The following is an 18,660-nucleotide window of genomic DNA, read 5'->3' as shown; positions in this document are numbered from 1 at the left end:
TTTTGACACATGGATACAGTTATCAGCTCCATCCTGGTATGCTCCTACTCCATTTTGAGTGGTTACAGGCCAGAGATTCCCATAAATCAGTGAGGATATTGCACTTCTTTCAATACAATACAATATCTTTATTGTCATTGTACAAGTACAACGAGAGGTATTTCCAGGAGGTTTTGAGCACATCCTGGAATCTTTTCCTCTTGTCCACCAGGTGATCTCTTCCCAGGATGAGCTCAGAATGGAGTGGGTTTCAGGAGTATGCAAACAGCATGGCCTAACATATCGGACTGAATGGAACTATAGCCTCAATACTGGTGATGTTGACTCGGGATAGGACACTAACATCGGTTCATTTACCCTTCCAGTGAATATGGAAGGGTTTGTGGACACACATCAGCAATGAGATTACTATTTTATTGCTGTGGTACACCAGCTTCCTGGTGTAGCAATGTGCAGCCCAGACTGATGCCATGTTTTAAAGTGCAGGCAGCTACGTACTTGATAGTGTTCACACTCTAGGGCGCTACAACAATTAGCATCCTGGTGGTGTGACACTATGGAAAGCACCAGTATCATCTCAAAGGGGAAACATTTCTCATCCCCTAAGACAGGAAGCCGAACACATTTCCTCCAATTCACAAGTACATGCCTGCCTCTAACAATAATAAAATCTGACGCAGTGAATGAATTTAACAAATCTTATAACCCATTGTTCCTGTACCATCTCTGAACAAAAGCTGTTTGAAACTGTGGTTTGCACCAGTGAGGGACCAATACTGTACTCAGGATTATATAGGGACAGACCTATACCAACTGGTAATGTACTCATATTATAATATGGCAAATCTGCATCCATCAGTGTTATACCCATGCAAAGGTAACAGATCCATTCCCACCAGCACTGTTCAACAATGTTACATTGTTATTGGCTATGCTCCAGTATTGCAGATGTATGCCCACAGCACAGTACTCAAGCCTAACACAGAACATCAGCTGGTGGGCCTGTCTGGGTCCCTCATGCCAGGTCTGACATCAGCTGGGTTTTAAGGAACTGGGCCGACCGAGCATGACAGGTCTCACAGATCTCCAGCTAGACTCCACTTCATTACCACCTGAGCAGAGCATCAAAGCAAACAGGATGTTAAAATCACCAGCTATCTCTGTTAAGGATTTTGGGTTGTTATGGAGATTCCTGGTCCTGCCTCCACAGCCTTTGTTGGTTTTACAGGAAAATTTAGTATCATACAGCACAGCAAAATCTTTTCAGAAAGGTAGGCCTATTTGATCAATAACATCATTCCTCCCTGTAAAAGAGCTTAGACCCATTATCTAACGTCCCCCAGTTTTGCATCATCACATTTGATGATTGGTAGAGAGTTGCACATGTTCTTACTTCCTCCAAGAACATCAGAAACATAGAAAAGATGATCTTCAGCCAACATAATAAACTTTGCATCCTTGCTTTAAATTTCATCCCCTCGAGTGTAAAAAGTAATTTTAACGTTTAAATATCAAAGTGCAGAGCCTTCTGCCTGCCTTCTGTCAGCACAAAGAGTGGAACCATTGAGGCTCCAGCATTAATTAAATGGAACAGATAAAGTTTCCTGTGATAAACTAACATACCAATGCAACATGCCAGATTTTGAATGATTTAGTATTAGGTGGCCTGAAGATTACTGGCTGTAGTAATGAAAAACATTTTTTGTTTGAAGAGGATAGGGCCTGATATTATTATGGGATTCTGAGAAACAAATTTATTTCAAAAATTTCTTCAGCAGTAAAACTGCGACAGACCTTAGCCAATGTTTCCCAGCATGCCATGAGAAAGGTTGTGGGGTTTCCAAATGGATGTAACATAAGGAGAGTACTCCCCCAAAACAGGCGTGGTTTATCTGACCATCTGTAGGTCCCGACAGATGCCAGTCAGCATTATTGAGAATCCTTCCACTCCATTAATGTGAATTAGAGATTTGAAATCAACTCTATTCATATCCAATAGGGTCATCCAAAAATAAAATCCTTTGTTCAATCTTGTTCAAAACATCTGCTCCACCAAGAAATCCAACTGGAAGGCATTCAATAACTCCCCTATGTAACCCAATACCACTCCTCCTTTGTCTCTCAATTACAAATATTTTATCGGTGGCTTTATTAAGGCAATACTCTCCTTGTTATTCACCAACTACATTTTAAAACATCACAACACTCCAGTTCTTGACAACCTATATTGATTTAATTTTCCTAAATTATAAAACTTTGCAAGTCCTGGTCCTTCTCAATTATTTGTATAGTTTTGCTCTGTCCTGCATCTTCAAATCCCCAAGTCTTGTATTCCCCATCTCAATCTTAGTTTTTCCTGACTCCAGTGTAATCACAACCATCCCTCCTCCATCACACAACCTTCAGCTGTCGTTGCTCTCTCAATCTTCCCCCTCAAGCCAAATTTGTTTCACAACTTTTCAAAACATATTTTTTGACCAAACTATTGGCCACTCCCAAACTCACCATCTTTGACTTGGTATTTATTCTCTTACATTCAGTGCTATATATTGGGATTTTAAATGACACTTCATAAAAATACAATTTTTGTTGAGCAGTTTGAAAAATAAAGTGATTTTAACAAATTGGTCAAAGCAAACTTAATTCATAATGAACGCATTTAGATGTATTCAAAAAATTCTGAAGCTTTTTACATACCTCCAATTTAGCATCCAGGTCTGCATCTGATGCCACAACATGTGCATCTTCTTTCTTCCCAGTGACCTTGATAAGGGTTTGCTTTGTTTTCCAGTATCTCTGTTGCATTTTGTTCACAACCGAACTGTCCTGGTCCCGGACATATCGACTGTAAAGTTCTCGAGCATATCCACTAATAAGTGAAACAACCTGGGTTACTCAAAGTACATTTCATCTTAAATATCTCATTGCTATGCCAGTTTCTTGCACTAACCTGGATAAATGTCAAGCTATTCTGACGAGGATGTGCATAGGAGCAGCTCTAACAATGACGGGTGCTCAAATTGAACAACGATTAGGTACATCTTTGTGATATAAATTGATCACTTTGAGTACTTCAAATTTCAAACTAATATGGTGATAACACAACATTACGTCTTGTCACATAGCTTAAAGAACAACAGAAAACTTCCGGAAGTTTTAACACCTAGGAAGCAGACTGGTGACAATTGCAGTAACTGAGGAGAATGGGTTTCGACCCGAAACGTCACCCATTCCTTCTCTCCCGAGATGCTGCCTGACCTGCTGAGTTACTCCAGCATTTTGTGTCTACCAGTAACTGAGGAAAGTAATTTGGAAAGTAAAACAATAAACAGAAGTACATAATCAATGACATGATAGTGAAGGATACAGAAAAGCAGATATTGTGTACATACCATTTCTTGAATGCTTTCGCAGCAGAAAGCCATTTTTGAAACCCAGTACACCATAGGATCTCAAGAATGCAACATGACAAAATCTGGTTACATAGATACACGGCTAAAGTCAAACTGCAGGGAATATATTGAAGGCAGTGGGAGTTATCCCATTATAGAAGAGATATTAAACCAATGATGGTATAGCAGAAAAGTCAAAATAATTAGGTCAACCATCCGTAATAGGAGGAAATGACAAATATCAGCACAATTTTCACTGGATTAGAGCAAGCCAAGAATAGCTTTGGGAACCAGTGTTCCTCCCACAGTCTCGTTTTTTGCTGAAGATTTCACCACCTGCAAACTTGTATCTCAATAGTTTTAAGAATTCCTTCAATTCTGAGAGGATCAGATAAAACAAGACAGGAGAAGGGAAAATCACCACCTCTGGAAGAAGGATGTTAAAATTTAAAATTGTGACCAAAGATAGCAATTGAAGAAATTGGAAGACATGTATTTATACAGAATGCCACCAGGGAACAGAATATTTGCAAATTGAGGTGGTCATGTATGCACATTAAATATTTCATTTTATGTTGGCAGTCTGTATTTGCTGATTAAAAAAACAGCACCTTTATCTTTTCTCGGCAGATCCAGAAAACCTGAAGTGTTCTTAAACAGGAACCAAAGGAACCTGGAGTTCCTTTGGAAAATGTACTTTATCTAAAAGTTTATTTATTGAGTGCATGTTCCACTTGAGAGCCATAAATGGCAGTAGACTTGACAGACTAAATTCTCAGCATCAATATATCCCCTCAGGTCAAGAAAGAGGTCTTTCGGTTTTATGCTTTAGATTAAAAAATAAGCAGTCATTTTAACTGTAGCTTCAAGGTAAAAAGTGAGTGTTAGTGAGTGTCATTTTCCACAATAATCTTACTCCCTTTCAATTGAAATCTACATTGGAGAAGCAAACATCCCAGTAATATGATTAAAAACTAACATGGTTAAACCAACATTAAACCTACATGGATTCATGTGATCAGATTAAGCTGCTGGATCCTACTATTACGTGCCTTATCCTAATAAATCGTCAGGAGCAGTAATCTCTAAACTTAGTAAATTTGCTAATGTACCCATCATTCTTCAGACTTGTCCAATTTGTATCACCAAGGGAAATATAAAAAAAATTGCTATTGCAATGTTACTGGACATGGACAGAGCCATTTCAAAGGCTCTGATCAACAATAATAATAATAATAAAAGAACACAATAAATGGAGGTAAGAATAACCCATACAGCTCCTCAGGTCGGCTACTCCAAATTATTGAAGATTCTAGGAGGAAATTGATTTACTGACAAATAGAACAGTTAATTGGGGTGAATTCCATCCTCACCAATTGTGCACTGACAACGGGAACTGCCTAATTCTCACCTTATTTACATTTTTTTTAAAGTAAAAATTGGGTGGATTCCAAAATAAAACAAATCCAATAAATTGATGCAAAGGCGCCGCGTCTATTTAGAATGACCATTGCAAATTCAATTAATTTTGATATATGCAAGGAAATGTCATAAATAAAGTTACATAATTGATCACACCACTCATTTTAAAACAAAATTGTGCTTGTAATGCATCTTCAAATTGCTTTTCTCAGCTACTACCTTGAAGCCTGGCCTTTGGAAGTGATGAAAAAGGTGATGAAAATGGACACTAATCCAATGTTTTTCATTTCTGGTTCTGTGGTGTTGGTAATTTCCATTCTTCTATGATCCCCTTCTCTGACTACGTCCTCCCCAGATTACAAATGTCCAACATAAGCATAATCATGCATCACAAAGCAAACATTTGGATGACCAGGGGAATGGATTTCCCAGTTGGTACATGGCAACCGGTATCTTGTGTGGGAACTCAGTTCAGGGCATTATCTGAATGAATGAGTTAAATGCCCTGGTTTAACTAAACGTTGCCTCTGGTATGTCCACATTTGTATTTCTGGTTTGTGAACAGTTCAAATAATGAACAGTTCTCAGGAACACAACCCTGTAATAACTTGGGGAGGACCTGTAGTGTTTTCATAACATTTTTCAGACATTGCAATAAATAGCAAAACTTACTAGTTTGGATGGTCCATGTTTCATCACAACCTGAAATAGATGTGAAATTTTAATTTTAATATTAAATGTTCAGAATTGTACAGTTTTACTTGCGGAAATAAGCAAATATTTCCAAAACAAATTATATTTCTATTTTAAATATGAAAGAGATTAAAGTAAAAACCTGGAACCATTTGACTTTCTTACAGTTAATCATGCTTTTATGTTTCAACATTAATTATTTCACATTTTTTAAAGGTTGCTACAAGTTAAATGACTATAAAGGTATCAGCAACAGTAGGAGTCTTTCTACCAGATGGCACCAGCAATGGCTGCCTCACCAACAGTGTGTCAGTCCCTTTCTTTTTTGTTGTTTTTTTAGTATGTGTTAAATGTACGTTTTAGTGTTATTTAGCTTGTTTTATGTGGGCGGTGGGGGAGGGGGTTGGGGGAATCTTTTTCTAACCTCTTACCTCAACGGAGATGCAATATTTTTCCATACCGTATCGAGGAGTTGGTGGCCTTTGCTGGAGACCGAGTTCGAGAGCTCCACCGCGGGAGCTGTGGGAATTTAACATCGCGGGGCTTGCGATCCCTTTGCCGGGGATCGACCTCCGAGCTCCACCGCGGGACCCTGCGAACGTTAACATCGTGGAGCCCGCGCTATCTGGTCAGAGACCAACATCGGGAACTCCAAGCCGCAGGAGCTTCGACCGCCCCGACGCGGGGGCTTTGACCACTCCAACCGTTGGTTTGACTGCCCCGACCGCGGGACAAAAATGAGGGAAGAAGATTAGACTTTATTGCCTTCCATCCCAGTGAGGAATGCGGGGAATCCACTGTGGTGGATGTTTATGTTTTATGTAGTTGTGTCTTTTTTAGTATAGCTGTATGGTAATTCGCATATCACTGTACCTTAATTGATACACGTGATAATAAAAGACCTTTGAACCTTTGAAGTACCATACCACCCACAATAACCAAAGCACTGAAGTAAGACACGCAGCCAAATTCTGAAGCTTATGCACTATATTTTCCCTGTCTCACCATTTTATCTTTAAATTTAAGTTTCTTTTTAATCATTCATGAACTTATTTAGCTTCCTTTGAAAGCATCCATGCTCTTTGCCTCAAACACCCACAAAGCAAATTCCAATTCCGCAGTCTCATTATGCTCCAGCACATCAGTTTCTTCCAAGTTCCTTACTGGGATTTATTGCTGAATGTGTACATCTAATCTCATACTCTTGGCATGTTAAAAATATCTACATTCAACATATAAACATTGGCATAGCTTTTATGAATCCTAATTAGATCAACATTTTTCTGTAAAAAGAGCTTTCTCTTTTGTCAGAATTTCATAGCATAGAAACAGCCCGCTCTGCCCACCTCATCTATGTCAATCATCATGCTGATCTCATTTGCCTGTATTATGTTTGTATCCCTCTATGCTTTGCTTTGTGTGGACAATTTACCCCTAAAATCCTCTTTTAAATCTCCTCCCTCTCATATTAAACCTGTGCCTCTAGTTTTTGACCTACCAAGGGAAACAAACTCTGGCTATCTGCCCTATGTCTTACGTAATTGTGTAAACATCTATTAAATAAACTTCCAGCCTCGTTCACACCCAGCCTTTCTCATACCTGATAACACAAGCACTCCAATCTAGGCAATATCACTGTGAATCTTTCCTGCACCCTTTCTAGCTTAAACACATCCTTTCTACTGTAGAGTCCAGAATAGCCCAGGATTCACCAAGTGCGGCCTAACCAATGTGCAACTGTAATATGAAAGGTTGAGACCCTGAATGGCAAAGGTATGATTTTTCCAGTGTTTCTACAGACAGGGAAAAGTGAACTTCAAATCCTCAATTTCTGCTAATTTTATTAAAATTCACTCACGTTGGAGAATTTTGAATTTTGTGACCGACACCATTACAGAACATTTCATAAAATGTTCTTTATTTACCTACAATTCCGCTTTGGTACCAGACTTAACAGGTATGAAAATTTGCATCCCTCTCCCAGCCCTTCCTATCTTATCCCACCACAGTGGAAAAGCAATCTATGTCAAGTATTACCCAGCCTGAAACTGTTCTTAAGCCTCCCCACATTGATTTTATTTTTTTCCTTTCCATTTTATCCTGGAGATCGGTGTGATTCTTCAGAGTTTTCAATATTGTGCTCAAGACCATTGATAGAGCCATACAGGCTCGTCGGCCCATACCGACTAACATATCCTATCTACACTAGCCCCACCTACCTGCATTTGGCCCATATCCTTCTGAACCTATCCATGTACCTGTCTAAATGTTTCTTAAATATTACGATTGTACCTGCGTCAACTACTTCCTCCCACAGCTCGTTCCATATACCCACCACCTTTTGTGTAAAAAAGGTTATCCTATTAAATCGTTCTCCTGTCACCTTAACCCTGTGTCCTCTGGTTCTCGATTCCCCTACTCTGGGCAAGAGACTCTGTGCGTTTACCCAATCTCATAATTTCTCATAATTTTGTGCTCCTCTGAGATCACCCCTCATCCTCCTGTGTGCTAAGGAATAGAGTCCTAGCTTGCTCAACCGCTCCCGATAGCTCAGGCCCTCGAGTCCTGGCAACATCCTTGTAAGTGTTCTCTGCACACTTTTTAGCTTGACATCTTTTCTATAACATTGTGCCAATACTCTAAACACAATACTCTAAATGTGGCCTCACCAACGTCTGGTACATCCGCAACTTGACGTCCCAACTTCTATACTCAATACTCTGACTGATGAAGCTCAATATGCCAAAAGCCTACCCGTGATGCCTCTTTCAAGGAACTATGTTCCTGCACTCCTGGATCCCTGTTTTATAACACTATCCTGAGCCCTACCATTCACTGTGTAGGACCTGCCCAAGTAAGACGTTCCAAAATGCAACACCTCACATTCTCTGTATTAAACTCAGCCCACTTGGCCAAGCGATCAAGATGCTGCTTCAATTTTTGGCAACCTGCTTCACTATCTACAATACCACCCACGTTTGTGTCATCTGCAAATTTGCTAGTCATGCCTTGTACGTTCTCATCCAAATCATTGATACAGATGACAAACAGCAATAGGCCTAGCACTGAACTTTGAGGCACACCAATAGTTACAGGCCTCCAGTCTGAAACACAACCTTCCACCATCACCCTCTGCTTCCTTCTATCCATTCAGCTATGTCTCCTTGGATCCCATGCGATCTAACCAGAGCAACCTACCATGCAGAACCTTGTTGAATGCAAATTCCTAGAGGAAAATTCCATTGCTGCTGTGCTCTGGACTCTACCAAAAAAATCTGAAATCCAGCCATTAATAAAACAAGATAGGGAAATGTTTAAATAATTTCAAAAATATGAAGCATACAATTTAAATTACACCACATGTTAAAAGCTTTAATTTCAGAATTCATTGGAAATATGTACCTGCAAAAGCAAAAGATTTAAAAAATGGTACAAAATGTACAAAAAGGACCTTAAATTATATCTTTGGACTGAGGTAGACAGCACTGAGTAATATGACCTAGCCAACATCACTTGACAGATCAAACATTTCCCCACATGCCATTCCAGTCTCCACACACCACAATTGAGCAATTACCACGTAGGCTGTCTCTGTCCCAACAGAGCCAACAATCTTCCATCCTGGAAGTCAGTTGGGTTTCCAGATGTGCCACTTCGTGGGCAGGCTCAATGCTAAAGACTCCCAGTCCTTAAAGTGAATCAGGTTTCCAATAGGAAGTACGGAGCAACATAGCCAATTCAAACGAGGCAGAGCAGTGGTGCAACCAGTAAAGTTGCTGATTCACAAGTCTGACATGCTGGTTACAGGGATATCTGTGAGGGGCTTGCACCTTCTCCCTATAACCACATAGGTTTGCCCTGGTGCTTAATATATCCCCAAAACATGCAGGTTGGTAAGTTAATTCGCAGCAAGTTGTCTCTAATGTGCAACTAGTTGGTAGAATCTCAGGGGAGTTGATGTGAATGCGGAGAGAATAAAATGGGATAAATGTAACTAGTGCTCAGTAGTCAGTGCAGACTCAATATGCGAAAGGAACTGTTTTTGTGCCGTACAATACAGTCGGCCAACTCGAAAGTGCCGAGTCATGATTTTGATTGAAAAGTTCAGTTAGAGATGGTGTCGAAATACACTCGCCAAAACAGTGATCAAAAACTATCATGGAGATGAAAAAAGATCAACAGAATAAAATGGGGAATTAAAATTTCAACAAAGAATGTTACTAATTTACTTTTACACTGTATATACGAAAATCTCAGTCTAAAACACTTGTCAATGAATATGGATGGATATTTGTAAACTCTGCATTATAAAGAAACCAACAAATTATTAATAAATCAATACTAACTAAACTTGAATCAATAAATTCAGTTAAAAAGAAATGGCAAATCTATAAATGTTGCACAATTATATATTGAACAGTCATAACTTACTAAAATCATTGAACCATGTGGATTCAGATATATTATTAATAACAGAGCACTGGGCAGTACTGAATAGACTAATGGGCAGGTTATCAAATCAAGAAATTAATGGGGTAATAGGCAATAGCATTAGAATTAATAAAGGGGCAATGACCAAATCAATACATTAATAAAGGGTTTCAATAGTTTAACAGAGCACATTTAATCACCACATGAGTTAGTAAATAGGTAAAAGTAAATTGATGGTGAAATCAGCTCCAATCATAGAACATATGAACAGGCCCTTCAGCCCAAAATATTTGTGAAGAACATGATGATACGACCAACTCTTAACTATCTGCACATGATCCATATCCTTCCATTCCCTGCATATCCATGTATCTAAAAGTCTCTTAAATGCAATACCGTATCTGCTTCCATAACCACCTCCAGCAGTGTGTTCCAATCACTCACCACAATGTGTAAAATAACATGGGCCACACATCTTCTTTAGACATGGCCCCTCTCACTTTATAGCATAGTGCTTTAGTATTTGATATTTCTATCATGGGAAAAACTTTCTGATCGTCTACCTTAGGTATAGTCTCTGTCTTGGTAAATGGAACAGAAGCGTGGACAAAATGAATAGAATAAAAAGTAAATTACCAATTCAATATGGAAGAGTCAGCAGAGAAGGCACAACGGAGAGGCATAGAACCACCTCTATGGTTTTCCCCAAGGATATGGAGAAACAGAGGAGGTGACCATATTAAGCTGAGACACAAGGGCACACCTGGAGTGAGGACCAAGTCCAGGCTTCAAGGAGAAAAGGGAGAGTATATTTAATTTTTTGGGAAGGTTTGGGGAGCAGACCAGAGCGATATGTCATTTTGTTTTAATATTCCTCTGAGGATGATAATATGTCATGCTCAGCTGGATTACTCAGTCACCTGTACTTGTTGGCAAACATTTGGTAATTACAACAGGCAGTTAGTTGGTCATTCATCATGAAACATCATTTTATGGACATTAATATAGATTTTTCTACTGACACAAAAGCACAACTGAAAAGCATCAGGAAATATATTTTGCAGAGAAGCATTTTCCATGCACTATGTAAAATATTGATCCTCGAAAGGCATCATGCAGGAAGTCAAGGGCAAGTTTTCATGCAACACAGATATAGAGTCTGTCATAAAAGTAGACAAAAGGCACTCAAAGATTAAAATTGTCAACTTTAAATTTACACATCCTATTTTAACGTTTTCATTATAAATATAGACAAATTAATCAGAGAGAGTTATCAAGAGAGGCAAGAGGTTAGATTACTGGGGCCTTGACAAAGATCTTTTGTATCCTCTCTAGCCACAGGGATGGAGAGTAACAAATGTTATTTTGTTTAAGGAGGGAAATAGGGATAATCTGGGAAAATATAGGCCAGTGAGCCTCACAGCAGTGGTAGGGAAGTTATTGGAGAGGATTCTTAGGAACAGGATTTACTCACATTTGGAAGAGAATGGGCTAATTAGGGACAGACAGCATGGCTTTGTCCATGGCAGGTCATGTCTCACAAACATGAATGAGATTGTTGAGCAGGGGATAAAGTTGATCGATGAGGGTGGGGCAGTGGATGTTGTCTACATGGATTTTGGTAAAGCATTTAATAAAGTCCTTCATGGTATGCAGAGCCAAAAGATTAAGATGCATGGAATCTACAGTAACGTGGTATTTTGGAACTGCCTTAGAAAACAGAAGTTTGCAGATGGCACAAAAATTGGTCATGCTGCAGACAGTGAAGAAGGCTGGTAAAGAATACAGATCAATTAAGTTATGGATGTAGAAATGGCAGATGGAGTTCATTCCAGTCAAATATGAGATGTTGCACTTTGGAATAACAAATATAAGAGGAATATATATAGTTAATGGTAAGAACCCCTAACTGCACTTCTGTACAGAGGGTTCTTGGGAACCAAATCTGCAGCTCCATGAAATAGCAACATTTCAAAATAGCTTGCTACATTTGTCCTGATATTCAATACAAGAGTTAGGAAGTCATTTTGCAGCTTTATTGGACTTTGGTTAGGTCATATCTGGGGTATTGTGTGCAGTTTTGGTCACCCTATTACAGAAGGGATGTAGAGGCTTTGGAGAAGGTGCATTAGGGGTTTGATCAGGTTGTTACCTGGATTACCAGATGCTTATTTATACCAAAGATAGACACAAAATGCTGGAGTAACTCAGGAGCAGCATCTCTGGAGAAAAAGGATAGGTGAGAAAAAGGACAGGTGAGCATCAGAAATTGAGGTGATACCTCTTTGAAGCATAAGAAATCATGGAGGCATAGTTAGAGTAAACTGTCAGAAACTTTATCCCAGGATGGAAATGTCAAATACTGGAGAGCATAGCTACAAGGTTGAATGGGGAAAGTTGATAGGAGATGTAAGGGGAAAGGCCCCCACCACCCCCCATCCCTAGACAAAACTGTAGGTGTCTGGTACTCACTGCTTGCAGTGGTAGCAGGTACACAGGGCATTTAAAAGTCTATAAGGTAGGCACATCCAGTGCCCTCCATAATGTTTGGGACAAAGACCCATCATTTATTTATTTGTCTCTGTACTCCACAATTTGAGATTTGTAATAGACAAAAATCACATGTGGTTAAAGTGCACATTGTCAGATTTTAATAAAGGCCATTTTTATACATTTTGGTTTCACCAGGTAGAAATTACAGCAGTGTTTATACATAGTCTCCCCATTTCAGGGCACCATGTTTGGGACACATCAATGTCATGTAAATGAAAGTAGTCATGTTTAGTATTTTGTTGAATATCCTTTGCATGCAATGACTGCTTGAAGTCTGCGATTCATGGACATCACCAGTTGCTGGGTGCTTCTCTGGTGATGCTCTGCCAGGCCTGTATTGCAGCCATCTTTTGCTTATGCTTGTTTTGGGGGCTAGTCCCCTTCAGTTTTCTCTTCAGCATATAAAAGGCATGCTCAATTGGGTTCAGACTGGGTGATTGACTTGGCCACCCAAGAATTTACCATTTTTTAGGTATGAAAAACTCATGCGTTGCTTTAGCAGTATGTTTGGGATCATTGCATTGCTGTAGAATAAACCACCGGCCAATGAGTATTGAGGCATTTGTTTGAACTTGAGCAGATAAGATGTGGCTATATACTTCAGAATTTATTATGCTACTACCATCAGCAGTACCTTCAGCAGCCACACATGCCCAGGCATAACACCCCCACCACCGTGTTTCACAGTTGAGGTGGTATGCTTTGGATCTTGGGCAGTTCCTTCTCTCCTCCATACTTTGCTCTTGCCATCAATCTAATATAAGTTAATCTTCGTGTCATCTGCCCACAAGACCTTTTTCCAGAACTGTGGTTGCTCTTTTAAGTACTTCTTGGCAAACTGTAACCTGGCCATCCTATTTTTGCAGCTAGCCAGTAGTTTGCATCTTGCAGCGTAGCCTCTGTATTTCTGTTTGTGAAGTCTTCTGCGGACTGTGGTCATTGACAAATCCACACCTGACTCCTAAAGAGTGTTTCTGATCTATCGGACAGGTGTTTGGGGATTTTTCTTTATTGCAGAGAGAATTCTTCTGTCATCAGCTGTGCCAGTCCTTTTGCCAGTAAGCTCACCAGTGCTCTCTTTCTTCTTAATGATGTTCCAAACAGTTGATTTTGGTAACCCTAAGGTTTGGCTGATGTCTCTAACAGTTTTGTTCTTGTTTCTCAGTCTCATAATGGCTTCTGTGACTTTCAGTGGCACAACTTTGGTCCTCATGTTGATAAACAGCAATAAAAGTTTCCAAAGGTAATGGAAAGACTCCAGGAAAGACTAGGTGCTGCGAGCTCTCTTCTACCTGCATTAAGAAGACAATTAAACACACCTGAGCAAATCCAAACACCTGTGAAGCCATGTGTCCCAAACATTATGTTGCCCTGAGACTATGTTCAAACACAGCTGTAATTTCTACATGGTGAAACCAAAATGTATAAAAATGGCCTTTAATAAAATCTGACAATGTGCACTTTAACCATGTTATTTTTTCTATTACAAATCTCAAATTGTGGAGTACAGAGGCAAAAAAATAAATGATGGGTCTTTGTCCCAAACATTATGGAGGGCACTGTACGTATGCAGCAAATGTTTGTTCCTGTTCCAGACTGTTCCATGTACTGCTCTATGAACTGTTCATAAACTTTCCAAATTGTAATTACATTTATTTGCTAGTGGTGATGCCGCAGCAATTTACAATCCAAAATATTGGTGGAAAGTACATATAAACTAATATTTTTATTGTAGCTTGTTTATTTTTTTCCAAAAACTGAGCTGCTACAACAGACTGACCACAACTAAACTCACGAAAAGTCCATGCCAATAATATGTAAGGAATACATGTAACATTGATTAGAAATGTAATTTTTTCACTGTACCAAAGGGTGTTTTTTCCAATACAGTAATATCAGATACCTTCAATTTGAAATTACCAGGGCAGAAATTTTTTTACCAGCTATGTTTATAAACAAGTTGATTTAAAAAATGCTACCTTCTCAGTGTCTGGCTATTTTTTGTTTACAAATTGATTATTGTGTTACTTTTGAAGGACAACCAAAGCAAAATTAACACTGTAAATTCCCCTTCAGAGAAAAATAAGTTTCCAAATATCTTGCATAGAGACCTTTATTCAATAGAAATGAGGCCGTTTTTTGTTTTTTGCATCATTTCATCACTGACAACACATTCTCGCCGCTGTATTATTTCTTCTCTCTCACTAGTCAGAAATACAGGGATAATGCAGCAGATCGTATGGGGGGAAATGCGAGTTTCTGCCATCTTGACAGCAACCGTGCAGACCCAGGGATCCTCCACCGGCTCACGCACAATTCAGCCGCACTCTTCCCAGCTGCCTTTCCATATGGGAAACCGACTCGTCAAACGCGTCAAACGAAAGAAAAACACCAAGCCTGTGACATGTCAGCTACAGCCTCGCAATTCAAGTGCATACCTCATTGAGCTTCCCTTGCTGATGCTGCCATCGTCAACGTAGAAGAGGAGGAGGAGGGGAGAAGTCGACAAGCAATTTTGTTTGAAATTGCCCTATGTTTAAAACGAATTAAATAAATTCCACCCTTGCAACAACATGACAATTGGCTGGGACGAATAATTGGCACCTACCTGGCTGGCGGTGGCGACGTGGAGAGGTGGAGGAGATGGGGGAGAGAGAGGAGGGGGGGAGAGAGAGGAGGAGGGGATAGGTGGAGGAGGGAGAGGAGGATGGAGGTGGTGGAGGATGGAGGTGGAGGAGGAGGTGGTGGTGGTGGTGAAGGTGAAGGAGAAGGAGGTGAAGGTGGAGGAGGTGACCGGCTCCGGCTCTGCCGGCTGCAGCCTCCGCGCGCTCCCTGGGCCGCCCAGGTGTGTCCCTGACGCACGCGCGCGTCAACAATGTCCCGCGAACACGTGACGTTCCAGCAACCTGTAACTCTGCCGCCGCCGGGGTTCCTTCCACCGCAAGTCCAGCGCTCACGGAGTCTCCTCTCCCACTGCATGTGGTGCCTGGCATCATCTGTGGCAAACATATGTGGCAATCTTATATGGTATCCTATGTGGTATCTTATACTACATCTTATGTGATATCTAAAACTGCATCTCATGCGGCATCCGATGTGGTATCTCATACTAACTACATCTTATGTGACATCATATGTGGTATCTTATACTGCATCTTACGTGGCAGTATAAGATGTGGTATACTTTCTGTGTCTTATGTGACATCCTATGTGGTATCTTATACTGCATCTTAAGTGGCATCCTGTGTGGGATCTTATAATGCATCCCATGTGGCATCTTATGTGGTATTTTATACTGCATCCTATGTGGCATTTATGTTGACATGGCATCTTCTACTGTAGACCTCCCAATAACCAGCGGGAGATAGATGAACAGATATGAAGACAGATTGCGGAAAGATGTACAAGCAACAGGATCGTTGGAGCGGGTGACAGTGGTGGTAATGTCATAGATCAACTTGCACTTTACCCTGTCCAAAACTGTTACAACTGTTCGTTTCGTTGGGTTGCTGCTGTCTAAATTACCTAAATTAGTGCATCGTATGGGAGGCGCATTCCCAATCTCGTTGTACCCCTGGGTACAATGACAATAAAGATATATTGTATTGTATTGTATTGTATTGAATGTCAGGGGGTTTGATTTAGTTTAGTTTAGAGATACAATGCGGAAACAGGCCCTTCGGCCCACTGCATCTGCGCCGGCCAGCGATCCCCACACACTAACGCTATCCTACACACACTAGGGACAAGTTACAATTATATCAAGTATTAGGAGTTTTTGGAGTGTGGGAGGAAACTGGAGTTCCTGGAGAAAACCCACGGAGTTACGGGGAGAACATACAAACTCCGTACTGACAGCACCCGAAGTGAGGATCGAACCCGGGTCTCTGGCATTGTAAACCAACTCTCCCACTGCGCCACCATGTCACCCAGATTGATGGATTTTCTCTTGTTGGGTATCGTTATTGCCAGGCACTTGTGCGGCATGGATGTTACTTACCACCTATGAAGGGGCTCACGTTGTCGACCTCCCCATGGTGAGTCCTGTCAACTGACCTCAGGCGAACGACAACAAACAGAGACAGCAGAAGCAGAAGCAGCTTCATAACTTCTGCTGCCTCAAACGCAAGAAGAAGAAGACCACCTATGAAGTCAGGCCTGGATATTGTCCTGGTCTTGCTGTATTTGAATGTGGAGTGCTTCATTACGTGAGGAGTTGGGAATGCTACTGAACATTGTGCAATCTTCAGCAAACATCCATACTTCTGATCTTACAATTGAAGGAAGGGCATAGTTGAAGCAGCTGTAGATGGTTGGGCCTAGGATACTACCCGAGGAATTCCTGCAGCGATGTCCTGTACCTGAGATGATTAATCAACACAACTATCTTCCTTTGTGCTAAATTTGATTCCAACCAGCAGAGGGGATTCCCCCTGATTCTGAGTAACTCTCATTTAGCTTGAACTCCTTGAAGCCATACTCGATCTACCACTGCCTTGATGTTAAGAGCACTTATTCTCACTTTACCTCTGTAGTGCCATGCTTTTGTCCATGGATTATACCAACGCAATAATAAGGTCGGGAACTGGGTTAATTTGGCAGATCCTAAACTGGGGTTCCGCGAGCAGGTTGCAGCTAAGGAAGTAAGTGCTTCATAGAGCATTACAGCACGGAAACAGGTCATTCGGCCACCCTGTCCATATCATCAAAGTTGGCCTTCCATGCAAAAGTCCCACTTGCTTGCATTTGGCCCACAGCCCTCTAAACTCTTCCTATACATGAAGTTTGATAGCACTATTAATTATCCCTTCCATCACTTTGGTGATGATGGAGAATAAAATATACATAATGAGTTGGCCTAAAAAATTCTATTAAATTTGTTAAGCATGATTTCCATTTCATAAACCCACTCTGCATTTGTCCAATCCTGCTAATGCTTTAGTTTTATCTTATTGTATGTTTTCATGATAGGTGCCAGCACTTTTCCCATTACTGATATTAGGCATACTGGACTATAATTTGTCTCTTCCTCGCTTTTTAAATAGTGAGGTTATATTTGTCATCCTCCAATAAGTAAGAACTGATCTAGAATCCAAAGAATTTTGAAAGATGACCACCATGGAATCTACTACTTCCAGGGCCACTTCCTCTAGATAAAACAGAACTACTTGATCAAAATGTATCTAGCTAAATGGATTTAGCTTAATTAATCAGTCTTGCTTCTGGTTTCTTATTTTTTCTTCTTATTTATTATTTTGTATTATAATTGTATTTAATGCATTTAGGATTACTTTAATATTAGTATATTTCATGTAATTAATTTACTTTAACTAGTCTAATGTATTGATCTGATTATTGCTTCATGTATTTACTATTGTTTCTTTGTTTAGTTTACTTATCAGATATTTTTCTTTACATGACTGTTTTCCACCCTTAACAAATTCTGTTCTCAGTGACTCATTGCATTAAATGACTCGGCCAGCTGTAAGCTGCAGAATTCAGATTTGGCAAGTATCCTTCCAATGTATGATTTTAAAATTGCATGGGATTCCACTCGTTATTCAATTTCCAGCCACAATATTTAGACCATATTTCAAAGAATAATACAATAATAGAAAGATAACAGAAAACTCCTTCAGGCTTCAAAAACGTCACCTTTTGGTCAAGCCATCTCACTAATTTCAATTCCTTGTCCTGTCCCCATGCAACATGCTGATTCTTCCCTCCCACAAATATTTATCTATTTCTTCCACACTTGCTTGCAATTAACTGGGGCCCCAGTTCCTACTGTCCTTTCTGACTCACAGGGACCCTGGTCTGCACACACTCCCTTGAAACTTACCATTGCTTTGCTTCCCACACATCCTTTACCTAGTTAACCAAAAAATTTATTACTCTACTGTGATAAAGAAAAGTGATGAAATCTGAAGAAAAGTGAAGTAACATCCAGTAGTTCGGAAAATCTGCTAGTCTTGTGCTGAGCATGCCTGGTTAACAGAGTTATATGTGCCCATCAATAACAATATAATGATTTCTGAATTATATTTACATTGATCCACTTTTATGTTCTATGTGGTAAAATATATTATTACTAAATTTCTTGTGATGAACCATGCTATTTCATAATGTAATATGTCACTGAAGTAATTGTGTTGTTTCAGTGATGCAT

The 18,660-nt window shown here is 40.0% G+C and overlaps 1 protein-coding gene across 1 annotated transcript in view; it reads right to left on the bottom strand.

The window, feature by feature from the left end:
* ica1 (islet cell autoantigen 1) overlaps positions 1–15,339 on the bottom strand; it is a 92,525-nt gene extending 77,186 nt beyond the window's left edge. Inside the window, exons 1-3 of the mRNA XM_078422118.1 lie at positions 15,100–15,339; positions 5,487–5,516; positions 2,698–2,869 (exon numbers count right to left, since the gene is read on the bottom strand). Coding sequence (XP_078278244.1) covers positions 2,698–2,869; positions 5,487–5,503 — 189 coding nt within the window. The 5' untranslated portion in view covers positions 5,504–5,516; positions 15,100–15,339. The remainder of the gene's footprint in view (positions 1–2,697; positions 2,870–5,486; positions 5,517–15,099) is intronic.
* Between the last annotated feature and the right edge of the window lie 3,321 nt (positions 15,340–18,660).

Source organism: Rhinoraja longicauda, chromosome 2 (genome assembly GCF_053455715.1).
Source record: "Rhinoraja longicauda isolate Sanriku21f chromosome 2, sRhiLon1.1, whole genome shotgun sequence".
Taxonomy (NCBI): Eukaryota; Metazoa; Chordata; class Chondrichthyes; order Rajiformes; family Arhynchobatidae; genus Rhinoraja; species Rhinoraja longicauda.
This window is presented reverse-complemented; position numbering and strand designations above follow the sequence as displayed.